The 27,697-nt window shown below is 46.5% G+C and overlaps 1 protein-coding gene across 1 annotated transcript in view; it reads right to left on the bottom strand.

Moving 5' to 3' along the window:
- The window catches only part of UBE4B (ubiquitination factor E4B), a gene marked incomplete at both ends in the record, with an annotated part of 123,793 nt that overhangs the window by 30,274 nt on the left and 65,822 nt on the right, over window positions 1-27,697 (bottom strand). The window contains 10 exons of the mRNA XM_080691277.1: window positions 6,365-6,503; window positions 8,281-8,479; window positions 11,085-11,198; window positions 12,049-12,147; window positions 12,244-12,360; window positions 12,837-12,893; window positions 17,801-17,884; window positions 21,719-21,833; window positions 26,240-26,340; window positions 27,440-27,581. Of these exons, the coding sequence (XP_080547403.1) occupies window positions 6,365-6,503; window positions 8,281-8,479; window positions 11,085-11,198; window positions 12,049-12,147; window positions 12,244-12,360; window positions 12,837-12,893; window positions 17,801-17,884; window positions 21,719-21,833; window positions 26,240-26,340; window positions 27,440-27,581 (1,167 nt within the window). The remainder of the gene's footprint in view (window positions 1-6,364; window positions 6,504-8,280; window positions 8,480-11,084; window positions 11,199-12,048; window positions 12,148-12,243; window positions 12,361-12,836; window positions 12,894-17,800; window positions 17,885-21,718; window positions 21,834-26,239; window positions 26,341-27,439; window positions 27,582-27,697) is intronic.

Raw genomic sequence — 27,697 nt, 5'->3', positions numbered from 1 at the left:
CACGATGCCGCACACTGTAAAGATTGCCCCGGTCACGTGACCACCGCCTTCTGCTCCCGACACTGTAGGAACCAGAGACTGCCAAGTTTCTATGAACCACACTTCCCAGACTCCCTTGCTGCCAGCAAGACCCGGCTTCCACCAAGACACCGACTCTCAACCAAGACAGCTTCTACTCCAAGGGGCAGGTGCATGAGCCCTCCCGAAGCCTGACACCCCAGGTTTGGTTTCAGCTAGGCTGAACCCTGAAGCAGCTTCAAAGAACATTTCTTGAGAGTTTTCTTTTCCAGCCGTTCCAATAAGTTAATAAACTTAATAGTACCTTATAATAATCCCCTTTCTGCTTATCATGGATAAATGGAAAAGTTTTGTCTGCAGTTGAAAACTGAGTGTGGTAGAGAGAATGGTGGCCTTTAAACAAGTCACATCCCAATCCCTGGATGGAGTGTGTGAACATGCGGCTGTACCAGGGGACAGGGACTTTGTAGATGTGGTCAGTGGTATGAACCTTGATACGGGAGATGAGCCTTAATTATCTGTCATTGTTGAGATCCTTCTAAAAGAATGAGAGAAGAAGATGGATCACAGAGGTGGAGGTCAGAGTGAGAAAGAAACCGGGAGTTACTGCACTGCTGGTCTGGAAAATACTGCAGGGGCCACGCATGGGGAACGCAGGAGGAGGCTTCCAGGCTGGGAAAGGCAGAGAAGACATTCTCGCCAAAGGCCTCTGCAGGGATGCAGCTTTGCTCTCAGGACTTATCATCTGTGTTGTTTTAGGTCACCACACATGTGGATGGTTGTTACAGCAACAGAAAATTAATACATGATCACGAGAGGCACCAGATGAGGTTATAGATACACAGGCACTCCAGAAAACGGGCTTCTAGGGTCAGTTCTTTAGACTTTTAAAGTAGTGAAGAACCAGTTATTATTTGGGCAAGGACACTGGTACCCAAGGCTCTAAGTGGAATCTCCTAGAATAGAGGGTTGGAGTGGCTCCCTCTAATTACACCGGAGTGCTCATAGGGCAAAAATGGCAGGCGACACTCAGAGAAACACACCTGTAATCCCAGAACTTGGGAGGCTCAGACAGAAAGATTGATCACAGGTTCGAGGACAGCCTCAGCAAGTAGTGGGACTCCCACCAACCTAGTGAGTCTGTTTCAAAATACAAATAAAATACGGCTCAGGGTGTAGCTCAGAGGTATAGAATGGCCCTGGGTTCAACACCCAGTACCAAACACACACATACACATAAGACAGACAGACAGATAGACAGAGAGAGAGAGAGAGAGAGAGAGAGAGAGAGAGAGAGAGAAAGGAAACTTAGGAAGAAAGTCCACGGCACTCATGAGGTCTTGGGTTCTTACTTTATGGAAAAGTCAATGAACTAGGGAGTTTCAAAGACAACTATAAAAAGAAGCAGTCTGGTTCTACAGATCGCAACAGACTAAATTCACGCCCTTACTGGATCTCCTATCCAAAAGTCAGAGTAAAGACTTGGACCCTAGAAGTTCAGATGGAGGAGTTTTTGGAAAACCTGCTAACTTCAAGTACCTAAATCTTTTAATTTATTATTATTATTTTTTGCATGTGTGTGGTACTGGAGATGGAACTCAGGCTTTCTAGCTTCAAGTCACACCCCCGCCCTATTTTTTATTCTTTAATTTGAAGCAGGGTCTGAGTTGTAAAGGGCCTCACCAAGTAGCTGAGGCTGTCCGCGAACCGTGATCCTCCTGTGTCTCAGCCTCCCAAATGCTGGGATTACAAGCATGCGCCACCACGCCTGGCAAAAGTACCCAAAACGTGAAATCCACAAAGCCTAGCTGGCTGTGCAAGAGCTCCTGTAGTGAGCTCCCTCAGGCTACAGCCCTTGAGCCTGCACTGCATCCAGAACCACAACTAGAGTGAGATCAAGGCCTGTCCCGAGAGCCGGGTGTGGTGGTGTACGCTTGTAATCTCAGGACTCGGGAGGCTGAGACAGGAGGATCTCAGGTTGGAAGCCAGCCTCCACAGCTTAGTGAGGCCCTGTTTCAAAATAAGAAAAATCAGCTTGGAGGTATAACTTAGAGGTAGAATGCCTCTGGGTTCCATTGCCAGCACCAAAATAAATAAATAAACAACTAACTAACTAACTAAAATCACATGCAGTTCCAAGAAGCAGATATTTGAAGAAGAAGGTGGCAGGGCTGCTCAGTGTCGTGTATCAGTGCTCTGTCTTGGCGTTCCAGAGGTCTGAGTACTAGGGGAGAGCAGACAGCTTCCTTCTGGAGAGAGTATGTCCCCCGCCTTCTGGGCCTCCAAGGTCACCTACATTCCTCAGCTTGAGATCCTACCCAGAGAATCCAAAATCACTGCCTTAATCACGTCTGTAAAACCCCTCTACCATGCAAGGTGACGTGCAGAGGTTTGAGGAAACAGGGTATAAATATCTTTATATCTTTGGGACGTCATGACTCTACCTACCACATACGTTCTGCTAGAAATGGGAGAATGTGTGGGGTTTGGTGTGGGAGTAGATTCTGAGGACGCCTCATTACAAGAGAGGAAAACGCTAATACGCTCCTTTAAAGGGCTAAACGCACGGTCATCATTACACCTACAAGAGACCTGAGTCTGAGAACGCTCCTGAGTGGCTGGAAGGAGCTCTGTGTGCCCAGACAGCTGAGCGAGGCGAGGCCCCGTCAGCAGCTCATGCTGAGTGAAGCGGGGCTGCACGGCAGTCCTCAACACTCAGGGAGGAATGAAAGCACAAGGAGCGCAGAAGAGCCCCAGTGCTGTCCACTGGAAAGTGCGCCGAAGGAGGCAGACGGTGTCCCTGAAACCAGTCGAGGAGGTGATGGCCACCCATCCTCAGAGGAATACTGGTGAACCCGCAATCGTATTTCGACATCTGCACCCTCTCGATAAGCGATGCTCTAAGCAGGGAAAATCAGCAGAGATACGGGACCCTAGAGTCGAGGACTGACAACCTCGGTCTAAATGCCATATCTGAACACTTCAATCAACAACACAGAAGACACATTCTATTCAAGTGGTACAGAATATTTTACTAATGTAAAAACTTGGCAATAAAGCTAGTCTCAAAAAACTTCAAAAGACACAAACCAAGCCCGGCGTGGTGGCGCACGCTTGTCATTCCCGCGCTTGGGAGGCTGAGACAGGAGGATCGCGCAGGTTCGAAGCCAGCCTCAGCTACTTAGTGAGGCTCCCAGCAACTAGTGAGACCCTGTTTCCAAATAAAATATTAAATAGGTCTGGGAGTATAGCCCGGTGGTAGAAAGCCTCTGGGTTCCACCCCCAGTACCACCAAAAAAAAAAAAAAAAGACACAAACCATGTAGAATGCATTCTCTGACCACAATGGAATTTAGCTAGAAATTAGTAACAAAAGATAAAAGGAGGAGGGCATGGTGGTGCACACTCGTAATCCCAGGACGTGGGAGGCTGAGACAGGAGGCGCACAGGTTTGAGGACAGCTTCATCAAGCACTGAGATTTGCATCAACCTCGTGAGACCCTGTTCCCAAATAAAAATAAGACTAGAGGTGTAGCTCAGAGGAACAATGCCCCTGGGCTCAATCCCCAGCAACACAACACAACACACACAAACACACACAAAGGTAAAAAGACAAATATTCCAAGAATCTGAAATTTAAATAATACATTCTTACATAACCAAGAAGTCAAATATAAAAACTAGGCCAACATAGGATGGTATATGCCTATAATTCCAATACTTGAAAAGCTAAGACATGAAGATCACAGGTTTGAGGAAGGCCTCAGAAATTTAGTGAGAATCTGTTTCAAAATAAAAATGGAGTTGGGCATGGTGACACACACTTATAATCCCAGCATTTGGAGGTTGAGACCAGAGGACTGCAATCCATGGACAGCCTCAACTACTACTTAGCGAGGCCCTCTGCCACTCAGTGAGACCCTGTTTCAAAATAAAGAATAAAAAAATAGGGCTGAGGGTGTAGCTCGGAGGCAGAATGCCCCTGGGTTCCATCCCCAGATCTGCAAAAAATAATAAATAAATAAATAAATAAATAAAGGAATAAAAAAAAAAAAAAAGGAATAGGGCTGAGGATGCAGCTCAGAGGCAAAACGCACCTGGGTTCAATCCCTAGTACCACATAAACACATCTGACACTGGAAATTCTAAGCCCTGAAAGCTTCATCATAAATTATTCCAGCAAGGAAAGAAATAACATAATTCTTATATACTAACTCTTCTACAGAATACTAAAACATGGAACACTCCGTGGTTCAGTATGCGAGGCAGGCAACCCTTGATTCTAAATGTGAGAAGCACTTAACAAGAAAGGGAAAACCAGCCAGGCATGGGGGCGCACGCTTGTCATCTCAGCACTCGGGACGCTGAACCTGGAGGATCGCAGTTCGAGAACAGCCTCAGCTACTTAGTGAGGCCCTTTGCAACCCAGGGAGACCCGGTTAAGATAAAGAAGAGCTTAGGGTGTAGCTTGGAGGTAGAACGCCCCTGGGTTCCATCCTCAGTACCGAGGGAAAAAGAAAAACAAATGGAAAACAGGTGTGGTGGCGCAGGCACAGTTCCAGCCGTTGGCAGGAGTCCAGGCGTGAGGCGAGCCTGGACAACACAGCAAGGCCCTTCCCCAAAAAGAGCAAGCACTGGGGATGGTAATGAGGTGGTAAACCACCCCTGTAGCATTCCCATCCAGGAAACAGAAATGAAAATTAGAGGGAAATCTTGCTTTTCAGCCGACTCAAAAAACCTAGAATGAACATTAGCAAACTGAATACCCAATGAGATAAAAACAACACACAAGCTGATTTTATTCTAGAAATGAAAAATTGGCTTAATATCAGAAAATCAACTGATGTAACCAATTGGGAGAATAAAGGAGAAACACAAAGCTAACCTTTTCAATAGAGATCAATTTTTGTTCATGTGGATTTTTGTTACAGAGGATGTAAAACAGCTTTCCCTCCCGCGTTAACTGGACAAAAGGACTTCCAAGAATGTTACAAGGAGCCCCCTCCTCATTTTCCTGGTGATACAGGGAACCGAACCCACAGACGTTCTATCTCCTAACTGTACCCTCAGTCCTTTTTTTTCTTTTCTTTTTTTTTTTGTGGTACTGGGGCTGGAACCTAGGGGGGGCATTCTACCTCTGAGTTGTACCTTTAGCCCTATTTCTTATTTCTTTATTTTGAAATAGGGTCCAGTGAGTTGCAGAGGGCCTCACTAAGTAGCTGAGGCTGTCCGCGAACCACGATCCTCCAGTCTCAGCCTCTCAAATGCTGGGATTACAAGTGTGCGCCACCACGTCGAGTTATTTATTTATTTATTTATTTATTTATTTATTTATTTTTGCGGTACAAGAGATGGAACCCAGAGGCATTATACACCCCAGTCCTACTTTTTAGTTTGTTTATTTGTGTGTGTGTGGTACTGGGGCCTTCTACTTCCAGGCTATGCTCCCAGACCTATTTTATATTTTATTTGGAAACAGGGTCTCACTAAGTTGCTGAGAGCCTCACTCAGTAGCTGAGGCTGTCTTTGAACCTGTGTGATCCTCCTGTCTCAGCCTCCCAAGAGCTGGAATAACAAGTGTGTGCCACCATGCCTGGCAGTATTTTTATATTTAGAAACAGGGTCTCACTGAGTTGCAAAGGGCCTTACTAAGTAGCTGAGGCCGTCCTCGAACCTCAATACTCCAGTCTCCACCTCCCGAATGCTGGGATTATAAGTGTGCACCACCACACCTGGCCTTTACTTTTTGAAAAAAGAGTTTGGCTAGATTGATGAAGGCCTTACTATTCCCAGAGGCTGTCCTTGAACCTGGGGTCCACTTGTCTCAGCCTCCCAAATCCTGGGATTACAGATGTGCACCACCATGCCCAGACAAGGAGCTCCTTCTTAGCCATGGATTTGCTTCCATGGTCAACCATGGCCAGTCCAACACAGCCAGGGAGAAAAATACCATTCATTACATTATATTAGTATCATTGCTACCTCATTATTATGTGTTGTTAATCTTGTGCCTAATTTAGAAATTAAACATTACCATAGGTATGCATAAATGCGAACACATAGCAAAGAAGCGGGTTTGTAGTCTCCACAGTTTTAGGTATATTACAAATTGTAGCCAGTATACAATGGCATAAAAGCTTAAGAAAAGAAAAATTGTTATCATTTACAGATAACATGAGTATGTGTAAAAAGAAAAGCTTCCAGCACCTCCAAAATAAACTTGAGAATGAATAACTGCCTGTGGCAGGGTAGATACGGAGTTACAGACACACTGGTGTGGCGTGCGGCTCAGACACGCATGTAACTGTGAATACGCACATCCGCAGGCGCCAGCGCGTGGTACATACCTATTGAGCTCCCGGATGGCCCGGAGTCTGCGTATATAGCGACGACAACTGGGCAGCACGGAGAGGTGGTGAGCGTGCAGGGTGAGAAAGAAACACTCCGTAGGGAATTTTGGCTCAGAAATTGGAGGCTGATCTCCATCTAGGAAAAACAATAAGATTCCCTAAGTAAAATCTCTTACAAGTCTGAGGCAGGGAAAAGCTCAAGTTAGGAGGGAAAATTACACTTGAATTTTCTCTAAGTTTCTCTAAGTTTGTTTGGCAGGCATGGTGGTTCACACTTGTAATCCCGGTACTTGGGAGGCTGAGACAAGAGGATCACAGGTTTGTGGCCAACCTCAGAAATTTAGACTTGGTAAGACGCTATTTCCTATTCTTTATTTTGAGACAGGTCTTGCCAAGTTTCCCAGGCAGCCAGGGACCTGCAACTCTCCTGTCTCAGCTCCCAGGTATTAGTGTCACAGGACTGTGCACCGCACCTAGCTATAACTTTCTAATTTTTTTTGTGTGTGTGGTATTGGGGGTGGGACCCAGGGGCTTTTCTACCTCCACTGGCACTCCCAGACCTATTTAATATTTTATTTGGAAAGAGGGTCTAAGTTGCTGAGAGCCTCACTCAGTAGCTGAGGCTGGCTTTGAACCTGTGCGATCCTCCTGTCTCAGCCTCCCAAGTGCTGGGATTACAAGTGTGCGCCACCACGCCTGGCTCTATGTAATATTTATAAAGCAAATGCCATGGGTTTTTTTTTTTTTTTTTTGGCTGTACTGGAGATGGAACCCAGGGCCATTATATCTTCAAGCGATACCCCCAGCCCTAGTTTTTATTCTTGATTTTGAAACCGGGTCTCACTGAGTTGCAAAGGGCCTCGCTAAGTAGCTGAGGCTGTCCGCGAGCCTCAATCCTCTAGCCCCCTGAATGCTGGGATGACAAGATGGGCCACAATGCTTGGCTTGCATTGGTTATTTATTTATTTTTTGAGAGTCTGGGGACGGAACCCAGGGGCATTCGACCTCCAAGCTACACCCCCTGCCCTATTTTTTATTCTTTATTTTGGACCTGGGTCTCACTAAATTGTGGAGGGCCTAAGTAGTTGAGGTTGTCCACAAACCGTGATCCTCCAGTCTCAGCCTCCCGAATGCTGGGATTATAAGCATGCACCACTACACCTGGCTGCCACAGGCTTTTGATGTATGCCATTACATAATATTTTACATTACTTGAGAGTAAAGATTAACAATCATCACATGTTAAAAATAGTCATATTTTTCCAAATTACTCATCAATGTCTATATAATATTTCCTGAGAATTTTAGAATTTTTTTGTGTGTGGTACTCGGGGTGAAACCCAAGGGCTTTCTACCTCCAGGCTATACTCCCAGACCTATTTTATATTTTATTTGGAAACAGGGTCTCACTAAGTTGCTGAGAGCCTCACTAAGTAGCTGAGGCTGGCTTCGAACCTGCGCGATTCTTGTGTCTCAGCCTCCCAAGCTCAGGAATAACAAGTGTCCACCACCACGCCCAGCAGAATTTTAGAATTTTAGTTGGTACAGTATACACAAAATCTGTGTAACTACTAAGTTATTACCATCTTTTTTTTTTTTTTTTTTTGGCAGTACTGGGGATTTAACCCAGGAACATTCTACCTCCAAAATATAACTCTCAGCCAACTTTTATTCTTCATTTTGAAACAGGGTCTCACTGAGTTGCAGAGGGCCTCACTAAGTAGCTGAGGCTGTCTGCGAACCACGATCCTCCAGTCTCAGCCTCCTGAATGCTGGGATTACAAGCGTGCGCCCCCACGCCCGGCTTGCCTGTATTAATTTTTATTATGAGTCTTTAGCCCCCACATTCATCCTGGGGAGGAGTACCGACGACTAGGGCTTGGCGGCCCCGGCAGGGAGCAGCCGTCACTCACAGAGTCCCGTCAGCCAGTCGTTCACATCCTCCATGGTCGCGTTCACTCGGGTCTCGTCATTTGGGAGAGCGATCCGACAGCGCGGGTGGAGTATGTACGTGGGGTCCACCGTTTCTAGCCTGATTTTTGTGCTGAGCTGCTGTAGTACCCAGAGGAAATTCAACATGAACCCGTCTGTCGATACCAATCTATCATCTGCCTGTGGGGTGTGAAAAATAAATAAGGATATGAACAGGAATTTTGGCACGTTATATGAAAGCCAACTGCACATTTCCACGTGATGATAGCCTAAAGTGAAAGCCAGGACGCGTTTCGGCAGCGCTGCCGTCCCACCAGCAGGGGGTTCAGAGGTAGAATGCCCCCGGGTTCCATCCCTAGTACTGTAAAAAAAAATCCCGGCTAGAAGAATGATAGCCGGGCATGGTGACGCACGCTGGTAATCTCAGAATTTAGGAGACTGAGACAGGAGGATCGCAGGTTCGGGGCCAGCCTCAGCTACTTAGTGAGGTACTCTGTAAGACTCTGTTTCTAAATAAAGAATAAAAAATAGAGCTGGAGCCAGGTCTGGTGGCGCACGCTTGTAATCCCAGTATTTGGGGGGCAGAAACTAGAGGACTGTGGTTCATAGTCAGCTTCAGCGACTTAGTGAGGCCCCTTGCAACTCAGTGAGACCCGGATTCAAAATAAAGAATACAAAATAGAGCTGGGGGTGTGGCTTGGAGGTAGAGTGCCCCTGGCTTCCATCCCCAGACCCGCAAGATAGTTACCACCAACTGAGTCGCCACCATGTGATGAGCACTGTTGTAAGATTTTCACATAGAAACCCCACCGTGAGGCAGCACGATCGCCACCGCTTTGCAGATGAGGGTGCTGAGGCCCAGGAGTATCCGCTTAAGGCCCCACTTTTGGTAAGCGGTGGAACCCTAACCAGAAACAGCCAGATCTGGGGTCCACTGAATGCTTTCTTCTTTCTTTTCCCTTTTTGGTCTCTGAGTACAAATGTTATGCTTACTCTTTGTTAATAACCTAGGAAGGATGCCCCTTTAACACCTGTACACAGGCCAAGTGGCCCAGCTCCAGCCTCTCCTAACATACCTGCGGCACTCATGGCTTTGTAACTGGCATCTCGAGTCTAGCTGTGACCCCACTCTCCACTCAGCAGCTTGGTGAGGCCCTTGCTGCAAACCCTGCAGGGGATTCCCAGCCCAGGTGTCACATACGGCCAGGCTCACGGGCCCGTCCCTAGCAATGACACACTGGTCTTTCCTGTTCACCCTTTTTTTTTTTTTTTGCAGTACTGGGGACTGAACCCAGGGGCATTTGACCTCAGAGCTACACCCCCTTGCCCTATTTTTTATTCTTTATTTTGGAACTTGGTCTCACTAAGTTGTGGAGGGCCTAAGTAGTTGAGGTTGTCCCCAAACCACGATCCTCCTGTCTCAGCCTCCTGAATGCTGGGATGACAAGCATGCGCCACCACGCCCGGCTCCTGTTCACTCTTGCCAGACACAGAGGTCTCTGTACTGGGCTTGCACCAAATCTGGTCCCTTTCCACCTCGCTGCCTTACACTTGTCTCAGAGGGCTCTTTTCTCAGTCTTAAAATGGCTTGCTCTTAGCCGAGCGTGGTGGCGGAGACAGGAGGATCCCGCTGGTTCGAAGCCAGCCTCACTGGCTTAAGAGACCCTGTTTCCACATAACAAAGTATAAAATAGGTCTGGGAGTGTAGCCCGTGGGAGTGTAGCCTGGAGGTAGAAGGGCTTCCAGGAACCCCAGTACCACAAAAAAAAAAAAAAAAAAAAAAATTACTCCCAGCCTGGCAATTAGCTCTTGCCTGTAATACCAGCTACTTGGGAGGGTCTGAAGATCGAGGCCAGCCTCAGCAAATTAGTGAGAACCTGTTTCAAAATTTAAAAAATTAAGCTGGAGCCGGGCATGGTGGCGCACGCTTGTAATCCCAGCTTTTGGGAGGCTGAAACAGGCGGATGTGGTTTGCAGACAGCCTCAGCTACTTAGACACTTTGCAACTCATAGACTCTGTTTCAAATGAAGAAAAAATAGGGATAGGGGTGTAGCTCAGAGGTAGAAAGCCCCTGAGTTCCATCTCCAATACTGGAAAGAAAAAAAAAATTAAGCTGGGCATGGAGGCGCATGCTTGTAATCCCAGTAGTTGGGAAGCTGAGTTAGAAGGATTGCAGGTTCGTGGCCAGCCTCGGCTACTTAGTGAGCCCTCCATAACTTAATGAGACCCTGTTTGAAAATAAAGAATAGAGAATAGAGCTGGGGGTGTAGCTCAGTTAGAATGCCCCTGGGCTCAGTCCCCAGTACCCTCTCAATGAACAAAATGATACACAAAGAAATAAATAAAGGAAAGGCCTGGGTATGTAGCTCAGAGGTAAAATGACCCTGGTTCAATCCCCAGTACCAAAAAACCAAAAAAGGTCTTGAGATGTAGCTCAACGGCAGAGCCCGTGCCAAGCACGTGGAAGCCCTAGGTTCAATCCCCAGCACCAAGGGTGGGAAGAGAAAACTACCCCCACACCTTCTTCCTGGTACTCTATGTTAGCCTCGGGCCATTCACTTTGCTTTATTCTCTCCATAGATGTTCTTACAGTCTGAAATACTACGTTTCTATGTCCATTTACTGACCCTGCAGAAGCAGGCTCCCCAAGAGCAGGAAGTTTGCCTGCCTTGCTGAACATTGTATTCCCAATTCCTAGGAAAATGCTGGTAGGTGCTGAGCAAGCCTGGGTTAGACGAGGGAACTCAAGGAAGCTCTGGGCGCAGTCTTCAGGACCCACCATACCTGCATCTGCGCCTTCTTCATGTTGGCATTGACGACAGCTGCCACGTAGCTAAGGGCGGCCTCGCGGGTTTCGCCGTTTAGCAGAATACTATGCAGGATCTTGAAAAGCTCTTGCTGGAGTTATTTTTAAAAAGAAGAAAAACAATTAACTTCACTTTGTACATTATTCCTTTTTGACTTGAAGAACAGCTGGCCCACTTCCCACCTCTCCCGCTTCACTCCTTTCAGGGGAGGCCCACAGGTGCGGTCTGGGGAGAACCAGCAGGAAAGCGGCCCAGGGCGAGGGGAGGTGAGGAGTTCCATTGGAACAGAGGCGCAGCAGTGCGCTGACCACCAGGCCTAGAGTGTATTTAGCTTTGCTTTTCTTCAGAACTGAAGACACATTAATATATATTTAGGATGAGTGCGCAGACACACACTGTGGCACTGGTCCCCAGTGGCGCTACGTAAGAGGTGGTGTAGTACAGCTGTAGTCGTTATTCAAGACGTGTGGGGGATGCTGCTCAGTTCTAGAACATTTGCTTAGCACGAGCAAGATCCTGGGTTCAAGCCCCAGCACCACAAAAAATAAATGCATATAAATGAAAGGAAATGAGTTGCTGACATATGCCATATATATTTTATTATTATTTTTTTTTGGTGGTACTGGGGTTCCTGGAAGCCCTTCTACCTCTGGGATACACTCCCACGGGCTACACTCCCAGACCTATTTTTTACTTTTATATGTGGAAACAGGGTCTCTTAAGCCAGCGAGGCTGGCTCCGAACCAGCGTGATCCTCCTGTCCCCGCCTCCCAAGCGCGGGGATCACAAGCGTGCGCCACCACGCCCGGCTACGGCATATCTATTTTAAAGTTCCAGTCAGCTGGGCATTCACGAAGCAGGCAGCCACCACCTCCAAAGAGGGGCTCCCTAGCCGGAGCTCATCTTTCAGTCATCTTTCGGATCCCCTTCTGAACACCTACCCTTCCCAGCTCCAAGTAATGCTGCAGCGATTGGCTAACCACACGAGTGTTTTCCAGGGTAATGGCAGGCCCTGAGAAATATTTTTCGACCACTTTAGCCTGGAAAGAAAAGACACTATTCAGTCAGAATACAATGCACATCTGGGAAGGAACGTGAACCAAGGGGCGGCACCTGCGGGTGGCCTCCATACTTACGTCGTCTTCTGCAAAGACAGAGAAGCTAAAGAAGGCCCCCAGGTACGAGAGTCTCTGCAGCTCCCGCCCGGAGCCAGGGCTTAAGGGCTTCGGCAGCCACAAGGGCAAAGAGGCAACCTAGGCAGAAAGGGGGGCCGGTCAGCTGCTCAAGGCTGGTGACGAGGGGCTGCACAGCTCCCGGCAGCGAGCCCGCCCCGGGCGCTGGCCCCGGCACGAGGCTGCAGTGCACACCGTAGGGCACAGGGCACACGCGTGTGACCCCTGCTGGCACCTTCTCCCCACACACCTCCTCTAGGTTTGTACAGCACACTCTCGGGATTCCTGTTTCAAGACTGTCTGTGGAATACTTCCAATGAACCATTCTTAGACCACCCAAATGCTGAAGCACATTATCCCACAGGAATTGTTACTCTAGTTGCACAATTCGTACCCCAAAATCAGAGAATAAACAACTTCGCTGCTTAAGGGCCCAGACATGCTACCTCCACCTGTGTCACTGAATCGGGGTCTTTCCGCTGATATTATTTAAGGAACAGTGTCCACGCTGTGACCTAGTCACTGAAAACGAGCAAGCCTGTCAGGCAGGCACTTACCAAATTGCAAACAGGGTGCGTTTTCCCAAACTTGGTTTCACAGAGTTCACCTAATGCCTACAAGTAAGATCAGAAAGAAGGACGTAAATGCGTACCTCAAACCGCAGCCACGTGGAACAGCAAGGTACGATTTCAACTGCTGCTATGAATACACGCGTAGTCTCTCCAGGATTGTAACAGTTTTATGGCTTTTTCTATTCAATAAACTAGCATGTTGGGCGTGGTGACACATGCCTGTAATCGCAGTACTTGGGAGACTGAACCAGGAGGATCACAGGTTCCAAGTTAGCCTCAGCAACTTAGTGAGGCCCTTGCTGTTTAAAGGGGGGGGACTGTAGCTCAAAGGTAGGATGTCCCTGGGTTCAATCCCCGGAACCAAAAAAAAAAAAAAAAAAAAAAAAGGAAAAAAAATACTAAAACATAAACACTATTAAAAACCTTCAAATGAATCATATTTAAAGCAAAATGGGAGCCAGACATAGTGGCACACACCTGTAGTCCTAGTACTTGGGAGTCTGAGACAAGAGGATCACAGGTTCGAGGACACCCTTGCCAAGTAGCAAGACTCATCAACCTAGCAAACCCTATTTAAAAAATAAGAATAGGCTGGGCGTGGTGGCGCACGCTTGTAATCCCCGCGCTTGGGAGGCTGAGACAGGAGGATCGTGCAGGTTCAAAGCCAGCCTCAGCTACTTAGTGAGGCTCTCAGAGGCTTAGTGAGACCCTGCTTCCAAATAAAATATTAAAAAAAAAAAAGGTCTGGGAGTATAGCCCGAGGGTAGAAAGCCTCTGGGTTTCACCCCCAGTACCACCAAAAATAAATAAATAAATAAATAAAAATAAATAAATAAATAAATAAAATAAAATAAAAAATAAGAATAGGATAGGTCTGGGGGGATAGCTCAGAGGTAGAATGTGCCCGAGTTCAATCCCAAGTAACATTAACACACACACACACACACACACACACACACACACACACACACACTAGAAATCATGCAAACTTTAGCCTCAGACATATCTGCTACTAATACTTTGATTAACAGGTTTATTTTTGTGCATATACCCAGAAAAATAAAAGTGATTATTTTTTAACTTTTGCATGTTTTTACACCTTTCCACATCACAAAGACCTGTATCACTAGCTCTAGGTGAGGAGTCTTGCCCGCGATGACCACGGCCGTACTGAGGACGCGCTGTCAAGCTCCGAACGCATCTTCAAGCATCACTCGAGTTGTGAGAAACCCCAATTTTCCTGCAGCGCCCTGAACATTCTTACGTTACAGAAGTAGGATGACAGCTTCGAGGAAAGCGAACAGTTTAATTTGGCCGCGGCAAAGCCGTAGCAATGCCGAACGTGCGTTTACTCTTTCTCCTGTGGTTGAGACAAACCACAGAAGTTGCTCAGCCACTAAAGCCGCTTTGGATCAAGGCGTCCAGGTGCCGCTCGGCTCGGAGACGTCCGCTCCCTCCCGGGCTACGCTGCGCCCTGCACACTCTGCGGTCCAGCAGGGCCACGAGGAAGCCTCGGCAGATCCCAGCGCCAGTCCACACCCCTGAAGTCACCCCGGGCCGGGAGCCAGGCGTCAGCACTGTTAAGAGTCCCAGGTGATTCCGCCGCATGGCTCTGCCCACGGGCCGAGAGGACCATCCGAGTTGTTTGTGACTCCAGCAGCCGTCCTCTCCCTGCCTCAGTGCTGCGCCCTCTCTCACTACTCCCTCATTATGACACAAGCATCAGTAATGGCCCCAAATAAAAGTGCTGTCGACCACAATGGAGGCTTTTGTCTTTTGACCGAGAACATTGTGTTGATCTGACACGAAAGCTTCTCCCTGATACACTAGGCTAAATCAAACCACAAACAAAAGCCAACAAGTCCAGAAGGAATATTTACATAATGCAGTCGTAATTAGCGCTAGTAAAATATTTCATGACTGAACTCGAACAAGTATTTCACTTCCTGTTCTGGTGGCCAAGTGAATAACATCACCATGGAGAGAATCCAAGCGTAAACACATACAACATTATTATTATTTGGTTGTTGTTCTACTGGGGATTGAACCCAGGGGGCGTCTATCTCTTAGATATACCTCCAGCCATGTTTTCTTTTGAAACAGGGTCTTGTTAAGGTATCGCACACACCCCTCGAACTTGAAGTCCTCCTTCCTCAGCCTCCCCAGCATTGGTATTACAGGTATGCACCACTGTGCCCAGTATTTGGTTTTGTTTTGTTTTTGAAGATTTAAAGAAGTTTATTAGAAAGATAGAAATACAGAAAATAGAAATACAGCCCCATGCCAAAATGGCATGAGGGGGTGACTCGAATGAGTACCCAGTATTCGGTTTTAACTTATGTCCTGTGTTATGTTAATTTTATTTATTTTGCAGTATTGGAGATTGAGCCCAGGACCTAATGCAAGCACTCTACAACTGAGCTACAATTCCAACCCTTTTAAAATTTTATGATGCCGGGCGTGGTGGCGCACGCTTGTAATCCCCGTGCTTGGGAGGCTGAGACAGGAGGATCGCACAGGTTCGAAGACAGCCTCAGCTACTTAGTGAGGCTCTCAGCAACTTGGTGAGACCCTATTTCCAAATAAATTATATATATATTAAAAAAAAAGGTCTGGGCCGGGCGTGGTGGTGCACGCTTGTAATCCCCGCGCTTGGGAGGCGGAGACAGGAGGATCGCGCAGGTTCGAAGCCAGCCGCGCGCGCTGGCTTAGGAGACCCTGTTTCCAAATAAAAATGTAAAAATAGGTCTGGGAGTGTAGCCCGGAGGTAGAAGGGCTTCCAGAAACCCCAGTACCACAAAAAAAAAAAAAAAAAAAAAGGTCTGGGAGTATAGCCCGGAGGTACAAAGCCTCTGGGTTCCGCCCCCAGTACCACCAAAAAAAAGAAAAAAAAAGAAAAAAAAATTGTGATGACACAGGATCTCACCAAGTTGTCTAGGCTGGTCTTAAACTTGTGTCCCTCCTGCCTCAGCCTTCTGCTGCGCTGAGATTATAGGTGTGGGCGGCCACGTACGGTTTAATTTTTAACAACAGACCGATATAGCCTGGTGCGGTGCACCTGTCTGTAAAAGCAGTACTTGGGAGGCTAAGACAGGCTGCCTGTTTGAAGCCAGGCTCAGCAATTTAGCGAGGTTCTGTTTCAAAATAAAAAATAAAAGAGGGCTGCGTATGTAGCTCGGAGGTAAAATGGCCCGTGGGTGCACACCCAGCGTGGGGGCGGGGGAGCCCAACACACCCTTCCTGTACAATAGTGCGTCAGCATTAATAAAATGTAAGTATTTTTTAAAAAGTGATTTGACCCCTCAATGGATTCTGAACACCTTCAGGGGAAGAACCTGGCCGTGAGCTCCCGCATCCCGGTGCTGAGCACAGGACGGGTCCTCAGGAGGCAGTGAATTATGAATTAGTGGGATAATAGAATCTCATCAGTAGAATACAAAAAAGGAACAGAAACAGGTGAAGAATCGATTTAATCATGGCTTTGATTTATACAAGGTTATATACTCACACAAAGAAAATTAATTTCATATTGTTACTTTTTCCCCTTTATATTTCTAGAATGAAAAATACTCAAGTACTTCAAGACATTTCCCCCCAAAAATTCTGAAGAAGCAAATCCCAAACAGAAAAGAGGTGCCTATTTTTTTTTTTAATTTTTTTTTAATTGGTGGTACTGAGGGTAGAACCCAGAGGCCTTCTACCTCTGGGCTACACTCCCAGACCTATTTTATATTTTTATTTGGAAACAGGGTCTCACTAAGTTGCTGAGAGCCTCACTCAGTAGCTGAGGCTGGCTTCGAACCTGCGCGATCCTCCTGTCTCAGCCTCCCAAGCGCGGGGATTACAGGCCTGCACCACTGCGCCCGGCTAAGAGTTGCCTACTTTTGTCTGATTCTAGTATTTTTCACAACAGTCTAACCACACATGAGAACCCATCCAGCGCTTCTGCTCACAATTCAAGTTTGAACTAAGTGCCTTGGGGACCAAGGAGATGTGCGTTTCTCAAGTACATATACATGAAGGAAAAAGAGACCTACTCACACATTTTTTCTTTTCTTTTTTGGTACCAAGTCAGTACACAAAGGTAAATTATAATAGTTTTCTTAAGAATAATGCTGCCTTTTAATTGAGTTATTAAAATTTTTATAAAAAATTTTGTCACAAATCTCATGCTTAATTATCTTATTAACTGTGTAGTTCAGAGAAGTCCTGTTTTTTTAAATGTGTGTGGCACTGAAGATTGAACACAGGGGCATTCGACCTCTGGACTACAACCCCAACCCTTAAAAAACAAAACAGGTTCTCAGCCGGGCGTGGTGGCGCACGTTTGTAATCTCAGAGTTTAGGAGGCTGAGACAGGACGATCACACAGGTTCGAAGATAGCCTCAGCTAATTAGTGAAGCTCTCAGCAACTTAGTGAGTCTGTGTTTCCAAATAAAATATAAAATAGATCTGAGAGTATAGCCTGGAGGTAGAAAAGCCCCTGGGTTCCATCCCTAGTGCCACAAAATAAATATATAAATACATAAATACATAAATAAATAAATAAATAAATAAAATAAAAAAACAAGGTCTCATTAGGTTGATAAGAGTCTCACTACTTGCTGAGGCTGTCCTCAAACCTGCGATCCTCCTGTCTCAGCCTCCCATGTACTGGAATTAGAGGTGTGCACCTGTAATCCACCGCACCGGCTTGGTTCGGCAGCAAACTTTAACCAATCAGTACATCAGTAACTGTTGACCGGGACGTGGAGGGACAGCGGGACCAGGCTGCCAACCCTTCGCTGAGGAATCTACTGCACACCCCACACTGCCTGCCCAGTGCCGTGATTAATGCCCCAAATCTGAAAACCAGGTTGATCACAGACCTGAAAGGAAAGTCTAGAATAAAGTAGCCTGAGTGCAAAGCGTCTTTTTAATACATGAGAGAAAAAGAACGACGTCTTACCATGAGGGGGTATTTGAAGTAGTCGCTATCAAGGGAGCACTCTTTGGCAGCAAGAGCCAGGCCTTGTAAAATGGGGATAAAGATCTGCAAGAAGAGACAATTACAAGTGTATGATTAGAAAAAACTGAGAATGAAAAGCAAAGGAGGAAGGCGCTGAATATTACAAACACCCGGGGTTCTACTCCTTCCCCAAGCAAAAGCACTTTGCACACACAGGAGCCTGGGTTTCGAACATCTGACTGTCGACGAGGCCAATCATAAAGTAATGCAGCCGAATTCTCCAAATTAAAGAGTTGGGTTTTTTGGTTTGTTTTTTTTTTTTGTTTTTGTTTTGGGTGGTACTGGGGTTCCTGGAAGCCCTTCTTCCTCCAGGCTATACTCCCAGACCTATTTTAGACTTTTTTTTTTTTTTTGAAATAGGGTTTCTTAAGCCAGCGCGGCTGGCTTCGAACCTGCGCGATCCTCCTGTCTCTGCCTCCCAAGTGCGGGGATTACAAGCGTGCGCCACCACGCCCGGCTAAATTAAAAAGATTTTTGATGAACCCTCTGACTGTGGCAGGATTCCCAGTGATTTCACAGGCCTCACTCTAACCTGCCTTCTGCAGAGCTCAGCAACGATGGCCTTGTTTACTAGACATCTATAATCGGCAAGGAAGTTATTCTCAGCTAGATCAATTTTTTTTTTTTTTTTGCAGTATTGGGGATGGAACCCAGGGGCATTCTACCTCTGAACTACACCCCCGGCCCTATTTTTTTATTCTTTGTTTTGAAACAGGGTCTCACTGAGTGCACAGGGCCTCACTAAATAGCTGAGGCTGGCCACAACCTGTGATCCTCCTGTCTCAGCCTCCTAAGTACTGGGATTACAAGGTGTGCCACCACACCCAACTCAATCAATACTTTTTAAGTCTTTTCCTGCTTATTTTGAGGGAACACACACCAATACTGATAAGGAATACTGGGGGCCTTCAGATTTCCCAGTGCCCCCACTGAGCGCGCGTTTAGGGAGTTGGTTCAGATTCAGGCTGAAGCACAAATGGCGTAAACAGCCGCTGAGAGTGCGCAGGGCGCGCACTGTGCAGCCACCGGAACCTGACGCTGTCCTGGCCTGCTCAGCGCATCCTCCAGGCTGAGAACCTTCAGCAGTTCAAGAGCACAGGACCACCCAGTTAAGACAGGAAGGTCAGGCTTGAGGCCAGCATCGTCAACTTGGCAAGACCCTTGGCAACTGGAGACTCTTTTCAAGATAAATAACTAAAGATTAAAAAAGGAAAAAAAGGACCCGGGCCTGGTGGCGCACGCTTGTAATCCCCGCACTTGGGAGGCTGAGACAGGAGGATGGAGCAGGTTTGAAGCCAGCCTCAGCTGCTGAATAAGGCTCTCAGCAACTTAGTGACACCCTGTTTCCAAATAAAATATAAAATAGGTCTGGGAGTGTAGCCCAGAGGTAGAAAGCCCCTGGGTTCCACCCCCAGCACCATGAAAATAAAAAATAAATAAATATATAAATAAATATAAGAAAAAAAGGATTGGAAAAATAGCTCAGAGGTAGAAATGGCCAAGGTTTAATCCTCAAACAAACGAACAAAAAAAAAAAAAAAAAAAAAAAAAGAGGAACGCAGAGCCAAAAAGAGGCACTCTAGATTAGAGTGTCTGTGGAGTGTTTTGAGATTATCAACAGGGCTCTACGGCTCTGGAAGAAATCATTCTAGTTTGTGCAACTCGATCAGGTTAGGAGGAAAGTGCTTTCAGAAGTCAGCTATAAATGGAGAAGTGGCACGGGGCGCGGGATGCCTAATTGTAACCACGAAGTAAAGGTGAACAGAGATACGTTTTCTAATCGGTCATCCAGAAAAATCTCCTAAGTACCACATTTCTACTCTTTTCTAGTAGAGCTAACCTCTCATGCAAGAAAGGGCTTATTTTATAAGTGACAGACAAATATGACCAGGCATAAATGGTTTTTGGTTTTTTTTTTTTTTTTGCAGTACTGGGGATGGAACCCAGGGGCATTATACTTTTGAGCTACAGCCCCAGACTTTTTTCTTTCTTTCTTTTTTTTTTTTTTTAGTCTTTTATTTTTTTTGAAACAGGGCCTCACTGAGTTGTGAGGGCCTCGCTAAGGAGCTGATCCTCATCTCTGCCTCCCTAATGCTGGGATTAAAAGTGTGTACACCACATTTGACAACCAGGCATAATATTTTTTAACAGTCAAGTATTAGACTATTTTAAGTATTTTTTCAAATAAATGCTTCTCAGCAGCACTGATTAAAAATAAAATAAAATAAATAAAATATAAAAATAGGTCTGGGAGTATGGCCCCGAGGTAGAAGGCCCTTGGGTTCCATTCCCAGTACCACACACACAAATTATATATATATCTGCAATTATTCATTTCCAACCCTAAATTCTAGCCGCTATTATTTCTATTTATCTATGAATTTTTCTCAAACACTGAAAGGTGGAAACTTCAGATCTATTAATTTTCATTTGCTATACTTTTGAGACAAAAAGGTAAAATGACATCTCTTTAGTTCAGTAGCTCTTTTTATTTTTTTGGTAGGTGGTACTCAGGATTGAATCCAGGGACATTGGACCTCCAAGCTAGATCCCCAGCTCCTTTTTTCATCTTTTTTGGGGGGGCAGAATTGGGGATGGGACACAGGAGCATTGTACCTCTGAGCTATACCCCCAGCCGTATTTTTTTCTTTATTTTAAAATAGGGTCTCACTAAGCTGCAGAGGGCCTCACTAAATAGTTGTGGCCGAAAACATGGATTCTTCTCTGGTCTCTGCCTCCCAAGTACTGGGATTACACACATTCAACACCACGCCTGGCTTTATTCTTTATTTTGAAACAGGATCTCACCAAGTTGTGGAGGGCCTCACTAAGTAAGTACCTGAGGCTGGCCTCAACCTGCAATCCACTTGTCTCAGCCCAGGGCTCTTTTTTTTATCATTGTTTTGAAACAAGGTCTCACTGAAAAATCTCACTATTTAAGCCAGGCATGGTGTCAAATGCTTGTAAATCCCAGTACTTGGGAGACTGAGACAGGAAGATCGCAGGTTTGAGGTCAGCCTCAGCAACTTCTGAGGTGCTCCACAACTTAGTGAGACCCTGTCCCTGTTTCAAAATAAAGAATAAAATAGGGCTGGGGGTGTAGCTTCGAGGTAGAATGCCTCTGAGTTCCATTCCCAGTAAAACAAACAAACAAAATTCACTATTTGCTGAGGCTGCCCTGAATCCTGGGATCCTCCTGCCTCGGTCTCCTAAGTGCTAGGCTTATGGGCACACGCCACCACACATGACCCACTAAACTAATCTGGATTAATTTAGTGATCTTACAAGCTCGGAGTACTTTTCAGCCCCCTCTTCTGGAAAATACACATCATGTTCTACACTATCTCTTGGTATTCTTATGTTAAAAGCTCCTAGATTCAGAGAGGATTTTATATTTTTTCTTAGTTCCTCAAGCCCTTAGCACAGACCCTGTTTAAAAGATTTGACTCTGACTGATGAGTCGGAATGGGCACATGGTTGGTTGGTTGGTTTATTGTGGTACTGGGGAAATGCAGGGGCTTCTACCTCCAGGCTACACTCCCAGACCTATTTTATATTTATTTGGAAATCGGGTCTCACTAAGTGGCTGAGGCTGGCTTTGAACCCACATGATCCTCCTGCCTCAGGCTCCCAAGTACTGGGAATACAAGTGTGTGCCATCACGCCCAGCTTGGGCACATGATTTGAACAATGCAGCTGTCAATCCAATTTGCTAAGAAAAGAATCTTAGACAGGTGTCCTTCTAAGCAAATAACACATGCACGTTCAAATCTGGAAACACAAGTTTGCTGTCTATGGCTTATGAAGAAATCGGCTTCAGCACGGAAGCGATTCGGTTAACCACATGCATGCCCATACCTGCTTGAACACTTCTTCGTCCTGGTGAGTGGTCCTCACCAGTTCCTGAATGAAGCCGTACGGGAGATTCCTACACAGCATGTACGGCACGAGGAAGGACGGCTGCTGCAAGGACCTGTCAACCCACCAAAAGTCAGACCGTGACGAAGGGGCTCCAGACAATGCAAGCACCTCAACTGTCATCCCGTCAAAAGAGAAACTCAAGCCACGCACACTCTGCACGGCAGTTTTACACAAAAGACAGCCTGCCAGCCTGCCGGGGGCATTTTACCTCCCAGCTACACCCTCAGCCCTATTCTTTATTCTTTATTTTGAAACAAGGTCTCGCTGAGTTGCAGAGGGCCTCTCTAAGAGCTGAGGCTGTCTGCAAACCGCAATCCTCCGGTCTCAGCCTCCTGAAATCTGGAAAATACAAGTATGTGCCACCATGCCCGGTTTAAAAGATAGCCTTTCTAGCCGGGCGTGGTGGCGCACGCTTGTAATCCCCACGCTTGGGAGGCGGAGACAGGAGGATCGCGCAGGTTCGAAGCCAGCCGTGCTGGCTTAAGAGACCCTGTTTCAAAAATATAAAATAGGTCTGGGAGTGTAGCCCGGAGGAAGAAGGGCTTCCAGGAACCCCAGTACCACCAAAAAAAAAAAAAAAAAAGATAGCCTTTCTTATCACTGGTAATCATTTTGTGGCCTTTAAAATGAAATACTATAGGAAATGTCAAAGAATTCATCTCTTTCTACTTAGAGGCCTTTAAAAAGGCAGCATTAAAATAATCAAACTATAGCTGGGTGTGGGAGCACGCTTGTCACTCCAGCATTCAGGAGGCTGAGACCAGAGAATTGTAGGTTCATGGACAGCCCTTTAGTGAGGCCCTTTGCAACTTAGTGAGACTCTGTTTCAAAATAAAAAAAAAAAAACAGGGCAGGGGGTGTGGTTCGGAGGTAGAATGCCCCTGGGTTCCATCCCCAGACCCCCCCACACAAAAAATAATAATAAAATAAATAAAAAAATAGCTGGGCATGGTGGCACACGCTTGTAATCCCAGCATTTGGGAGGCTGAGACCTGAGGATCGGGGTTCATGGACAGCCTCAGCTACTTAGTGAGGCCCTCTGCAACTCAGTGAGACCCTGTTTCAAAATAAAGAATAAAAAAATAGGGCAGGGGGTGTAGCTCGGAGGTTGAATGCCCCTGGGTTCCATCCCCAGACCCGCAAAAAAAAAAAAAAAAAAAAAAAAAAAAATCAAAAGCCAGGCGTGGTGGCGAACACTTGTAATCCCAGCATTTGGGAGGCCGAGACAAAAGAATCTCAGTTTGCGTACAGCCTCAGCTACTTAGGAGGTCCTTGCAACTCAGTGAGACCCTGTTTCAAAAAAAAGAATAAAAAATAGGGTGGGGGTGTCACTCGGAGGTAGAATGCCCCTGGGATACATCCCCAGTACCGCAAAAAAAAAAAAAAAAAAAAAAAAAAAAAAAATCAAGCCAGGCGTGGTGGCGCACACTTATAACCCCAACATTTGGGAGGTGGAGGCAGGAGGATCGCAGTTCGCGGCCAGCCTCAGCTACTTAGTGAGGCTCTTTGCAACTCAGTGAGACCCTGTTTCAAAATAGGGCTGGGGCATAGCTCAGAGGTAGAATACCCTCGAGTTCCATCCCCAACACCGCAAAAACAACAACAAAATGAACCAAGCTGGGCGCATCCTAGTAACCCCAGTACTTGGGAGGCTGAGACAGGAGGGTCCCAGGTTCCAAGTTAGCTTCAGCAATTTAGTGAGACCCTGTTTGGGAAAAAAAAAATAGGGCTGGGTGGTAGCTCAGAGGTACAACATCTCTGGGTTCAATTCCCAGTAAAGTGCACGCGCGCACACACACACACACACGCACACGCACACGCGCACACACACGCACGTACACACACAAACGCACACACACACGCGCCATGCCTAATGGTACATGCCTGTAATCTCAGTATTTAGGAGGCTGTGACACAGGAGCTCGTTTGAAGCCAACTTCAGCAGCTTAGTGAGAGCCTGTCTCAAATGATAATTATAATGTAAAACATATATAATTTTTTATGGTACTGGGGATTGAACCCAGGGCATTTTATCTAAGAGCTACAACCCTAGTCCTATTTTATTTCTTATTTTGAAAAGGGGCTCCTATGTTGCAGAGGGCTTCACTAAGTAGCTGAAGCTGGCCACAAACCTGCAATCCTCCTGTCCCAGCCTCCCAAGTACTGGGATTACAAGTATGTGCCACTATACCCAACTTTAAAATATATTTTTTTGGGGGTATAAGCTATACCCCAGCTCAATTTATTATTTTTTTTAATTTTTTTTGCGGGTTTGAGGATGGAACCTGGGGCATTCGACCTCCAAGCTACACACCCTGCCCTATTTTTTATTCTTTATTTTGAAACAGGATCTCACTGAGTTGCGGAGGGCCTCACTAAGTAGCCGAGGCTGGCCTCGAATTGCAATCCTTCAGTCTCAGCCTCCCGAATGCTGGGATGACAAGTGTGTAACACCATGCCCAGCTCCCAGCCCTATTTTTTATTCTTTATTTTGAAACAGGGTCTCACTGAGTTGCCAAGGGCTTCGCTAAGTATCTGTGGCTGGCTGTGAACTGTGATCTTCTTGTCTCAGCCTCCCAAATCCTAGGATTATAAGCACACGTCACCACACCTGACTTTAAAAACATTTTATTTTTAAAAAGGGTTAGGAGCGCTGCCGGGTGTGGTGGTGCACGCTTGTAAATCCCGCGCTTGGGAGGCAGAGCCAGGAGGATGGCGTAGGTTCAAAGCCAGCCTTGCTGGCTAAAGGGACCCTGTTTCCAAATAAAATATAAAATAGATCTGGGAGTGTAGCCTAGAGGTAGATACCTGAGTTCCATCCAGTACCACCAAAAAAAAAAAAAAAAAAAAGCAAAAGGTTAGGGGTGTATCCCAGTGGTGACGTGCCCCTAGGCCCAATGCTGCACACAAAAAAGGAAACGCCATTTTCTTTTACTTGCATATTCCAAATCGGGGGAATGAACGACAGTCTTTTTTTTGGTGGTACTAGGGATGGGACCCTTCTACCTCCGGGCTACACTCCCAGACTTATTTTTATATTTTTATTTGGAAATAGGGTCTCTTAAGCCCGCAAGGCTGGCTTCGAACCTGCGCGATCCTCCTGCCTCCGCGTCCCAAGCGTGGGGATTACGAGCGTGCGCCACCACGCCCGGCTCACTACAGTCTTTTTAAACAATTAATTTTAACCATGTGGAACATTTTACTTATTAATTTATTTTTTGTGTAGGTTTGGGGATGGAACCCAGGGGCATTCGACCTCCGAGCTACACCCCCTGCCCTAATTTTTTTCTTTATTTTTGAAACAGAGTCTCACTAAATTGCAGACGGCCTCGCTAAGTAGCTCAGGCTGTCCGTGAACCACGATCCTCCTGTCTCAGCCTCCCAAATGCTGGGAGCGTGCGCCACCGCGCCCGGCTCATGTGGAACATCTTAAATGTTAGTACATAATATATGATTTTCTTTCATTTTGAAAAATTTCAAAAGCATATGGCCAGGGCACATAGAGTATAAGAAACACAGAATGAACAAATGTGCCCATCATTGTTCTTTTACCTATTTTTACATAAAATAAATGAATTATACAATCTTTTCAATAAAGTGAAATCTTCACGGATCTCTCAGAAATAAAAAGTTAACACCTCAGGTGATTCCCAGATTATCCATTCTACCACTATTCTTTATTACTAAATAACAGAAATCGACTGTGGCCGGGCGTGGTGGCGCACGCTTGTAATCCCCGCGCTTGGGAGGCAGAGACAGGAGGATCGCGCAGGTTCGAAGCCAGCTGCGCGCACTGGCTTAAGAGACCCTGTTTCCAAATAAAAATGTAAAAATAGGTCTGGGAGTGTAGCCCAGAGGTAGCAGGGCTTCCAGGAACCCCAGCACCACCAAAAAAAAAAAAAAAAAAAAAAGAAATCGACTGTGAGGAGCTCTGTATTGTACCAAATACCTCCACTGACTTCACACAGCTGGATTGAGACTAAATTACTAAGTGTCTGTACTGATACGCGTCATCACCGCATGTCACAGCGGTGATATATTTTAAAAGCACACAGAACCCTTAAAACAATAAATTCATTTATTTGTTTATTATTATTTTTTTATTTTTGGGTGGTACTGGGGTTCCTGGAAACCCTCTACCTCCAGGCTACACTCCCAGACCTATTTTTATATTTTATTTGGAAACAGGGTCTCTTAAGCCAGCACAGCTGGCTTCGAAACTGTGCGATCCTCCTGTCTCTTCCTCCCAAGCGCGGGGATTACAAGTGTGCACCACCACGCCCGGCATAAATTGATTTTTAAAATGTTTTACACTACTTTACGAGATGAGGAAGAAAGCAGTGTTTTGTTTTCGATGTATTCTGAAGAAGGAAGTGATCTCAGGTCACATAATCAAGCACCTGCCGTGCACAGGAGAAGGGGTGTGAGTGTGTGCAGCGTGCGGGGCGGCCCTCTCACCTCGGCTGTGTCAGGGAGCCCTGGAGCACTAACGCGGTGTGGGATATGCACTGGGAGCGGATGTTGCTCAGGAGCTGGCTGACTGCTGGCTGGCTGCACATCTGAAAAAGGAAGGCGGCCGTCAGGACAAGAAACAAACAAGACAATCCCACGCTGCCGAAAATCGACGGGTCAGAAAAGAGCGACAGCTAGAAGACAGCCCACTCTTCCCTTCCTTTTTTCTTTTCTGTTTTTTTGCCATACTGGGGATCGAACCCAGGGGCATTCTACCTATGAGCTAACCCTCCAGCCCTATTTTTTATTTTCTACTTTGAAACAAGGTCTCACTGAGTTGCAGAGGGCCACACTAAGTAGCTGAGGCTGTCTGCGAGCCGCGATCCTCCTGTCACAGCCTGCCAAGCGCGGGGATTACAAGCGGCCCACCACGCCTGCTCCCTTCCTTTTTTTTTTAATAATGAACAAACTGCAGGAGATTGGTCATCCATGCACACTCTACCGCCTCCGCCGAAATCGATGGTCGGAGAAGCCGGGCCGCACAGACACGCCCGCCCTCTCTGCTTTTGCTGTGGCTACGTACAACCATTCCCGGTAAGGCCCTTGACAAAGATGAAGCCAACAGGCGGACAATCAGATGCACACCTTGTGTAAAACCAGGACTAGATCATGAAATAAGAATAAAGTACCAAAGCCAGCACAAAACAGTGGGCAAGGTGTGGCTCCCTGCCTTTACACCCAGTCCTGCAACTTCTTAGCTACGCGATCTGGACAGCTATGAAGCTTGATCTCCGAGGTCCGTGGGCTCATCCAAACGCGGCTCCTCTGGACTCGCTACGCAAATGGAAGAATTCAGCTCAGGTCCACTCAGTGCCACCCGCGGCCGTCCACAGGTGCGCCACGATGGTGGTTATTTTATCGGCAATCAGCAGGGCGTGTGACTCCCATGCCAGGCCGCTGGGTTCACACCTCTCCTCAGCGACGCAGGACTGACTCTCTCTCTCTCTCTCTCTCTCTCTCTCTCTCTCTCTCTCTCTCTCTCTTTTATCACTAAATCCCAAGCTGTTAGTACAATGCCTGGCTCAGAAGACATGCTCAAAAACCACTTTACTGACTGTACACAGTAATGTCTTCTACTTGGGGCAATTATCAAACAAATACATAATAGGGCTGGTAAAAAAAAAAAAAGACTCTCGTTTGTATTACCTTTGGTGCTTTTTTTTCTTCTATTCCAACTCTATCAAAACACTCGATGAGGTAGTTCAGCATGTCTGTCTCCTTGCAGGTTTCGATGGTGAAATGGTCACTGTAGGAATCCCAGCTACTTGCTCCACCAGAGGCTCCAAAACTTTGGAGAAGAAACAGGGAAGTTGAAGGCGCTTAACCTCTCCTTCGGCTTCCCGCCCGCCCAAAGCACAAACTCCCATGCAGCCCAGGCGAAGCTGCCGGCTGGCCCCACCTGCC

The sequence above is a fragment of the Muscardinus avellanarius genome (genome assembly GCF_963383645.1).
Source record: "Muscardinus avellanarius genome assembly, chromosome: 3".
Taxonomy (NCBI): domain Eukaryota; kingdom Metazoa; phylum Chordata; class Mammalia; order Rodentia; family Gliridae; genus Muscardinus; species Muscardinus avellanarius.
This window is presented reverse-complemented; position numbering and strand designations above follow the sequence as displayed.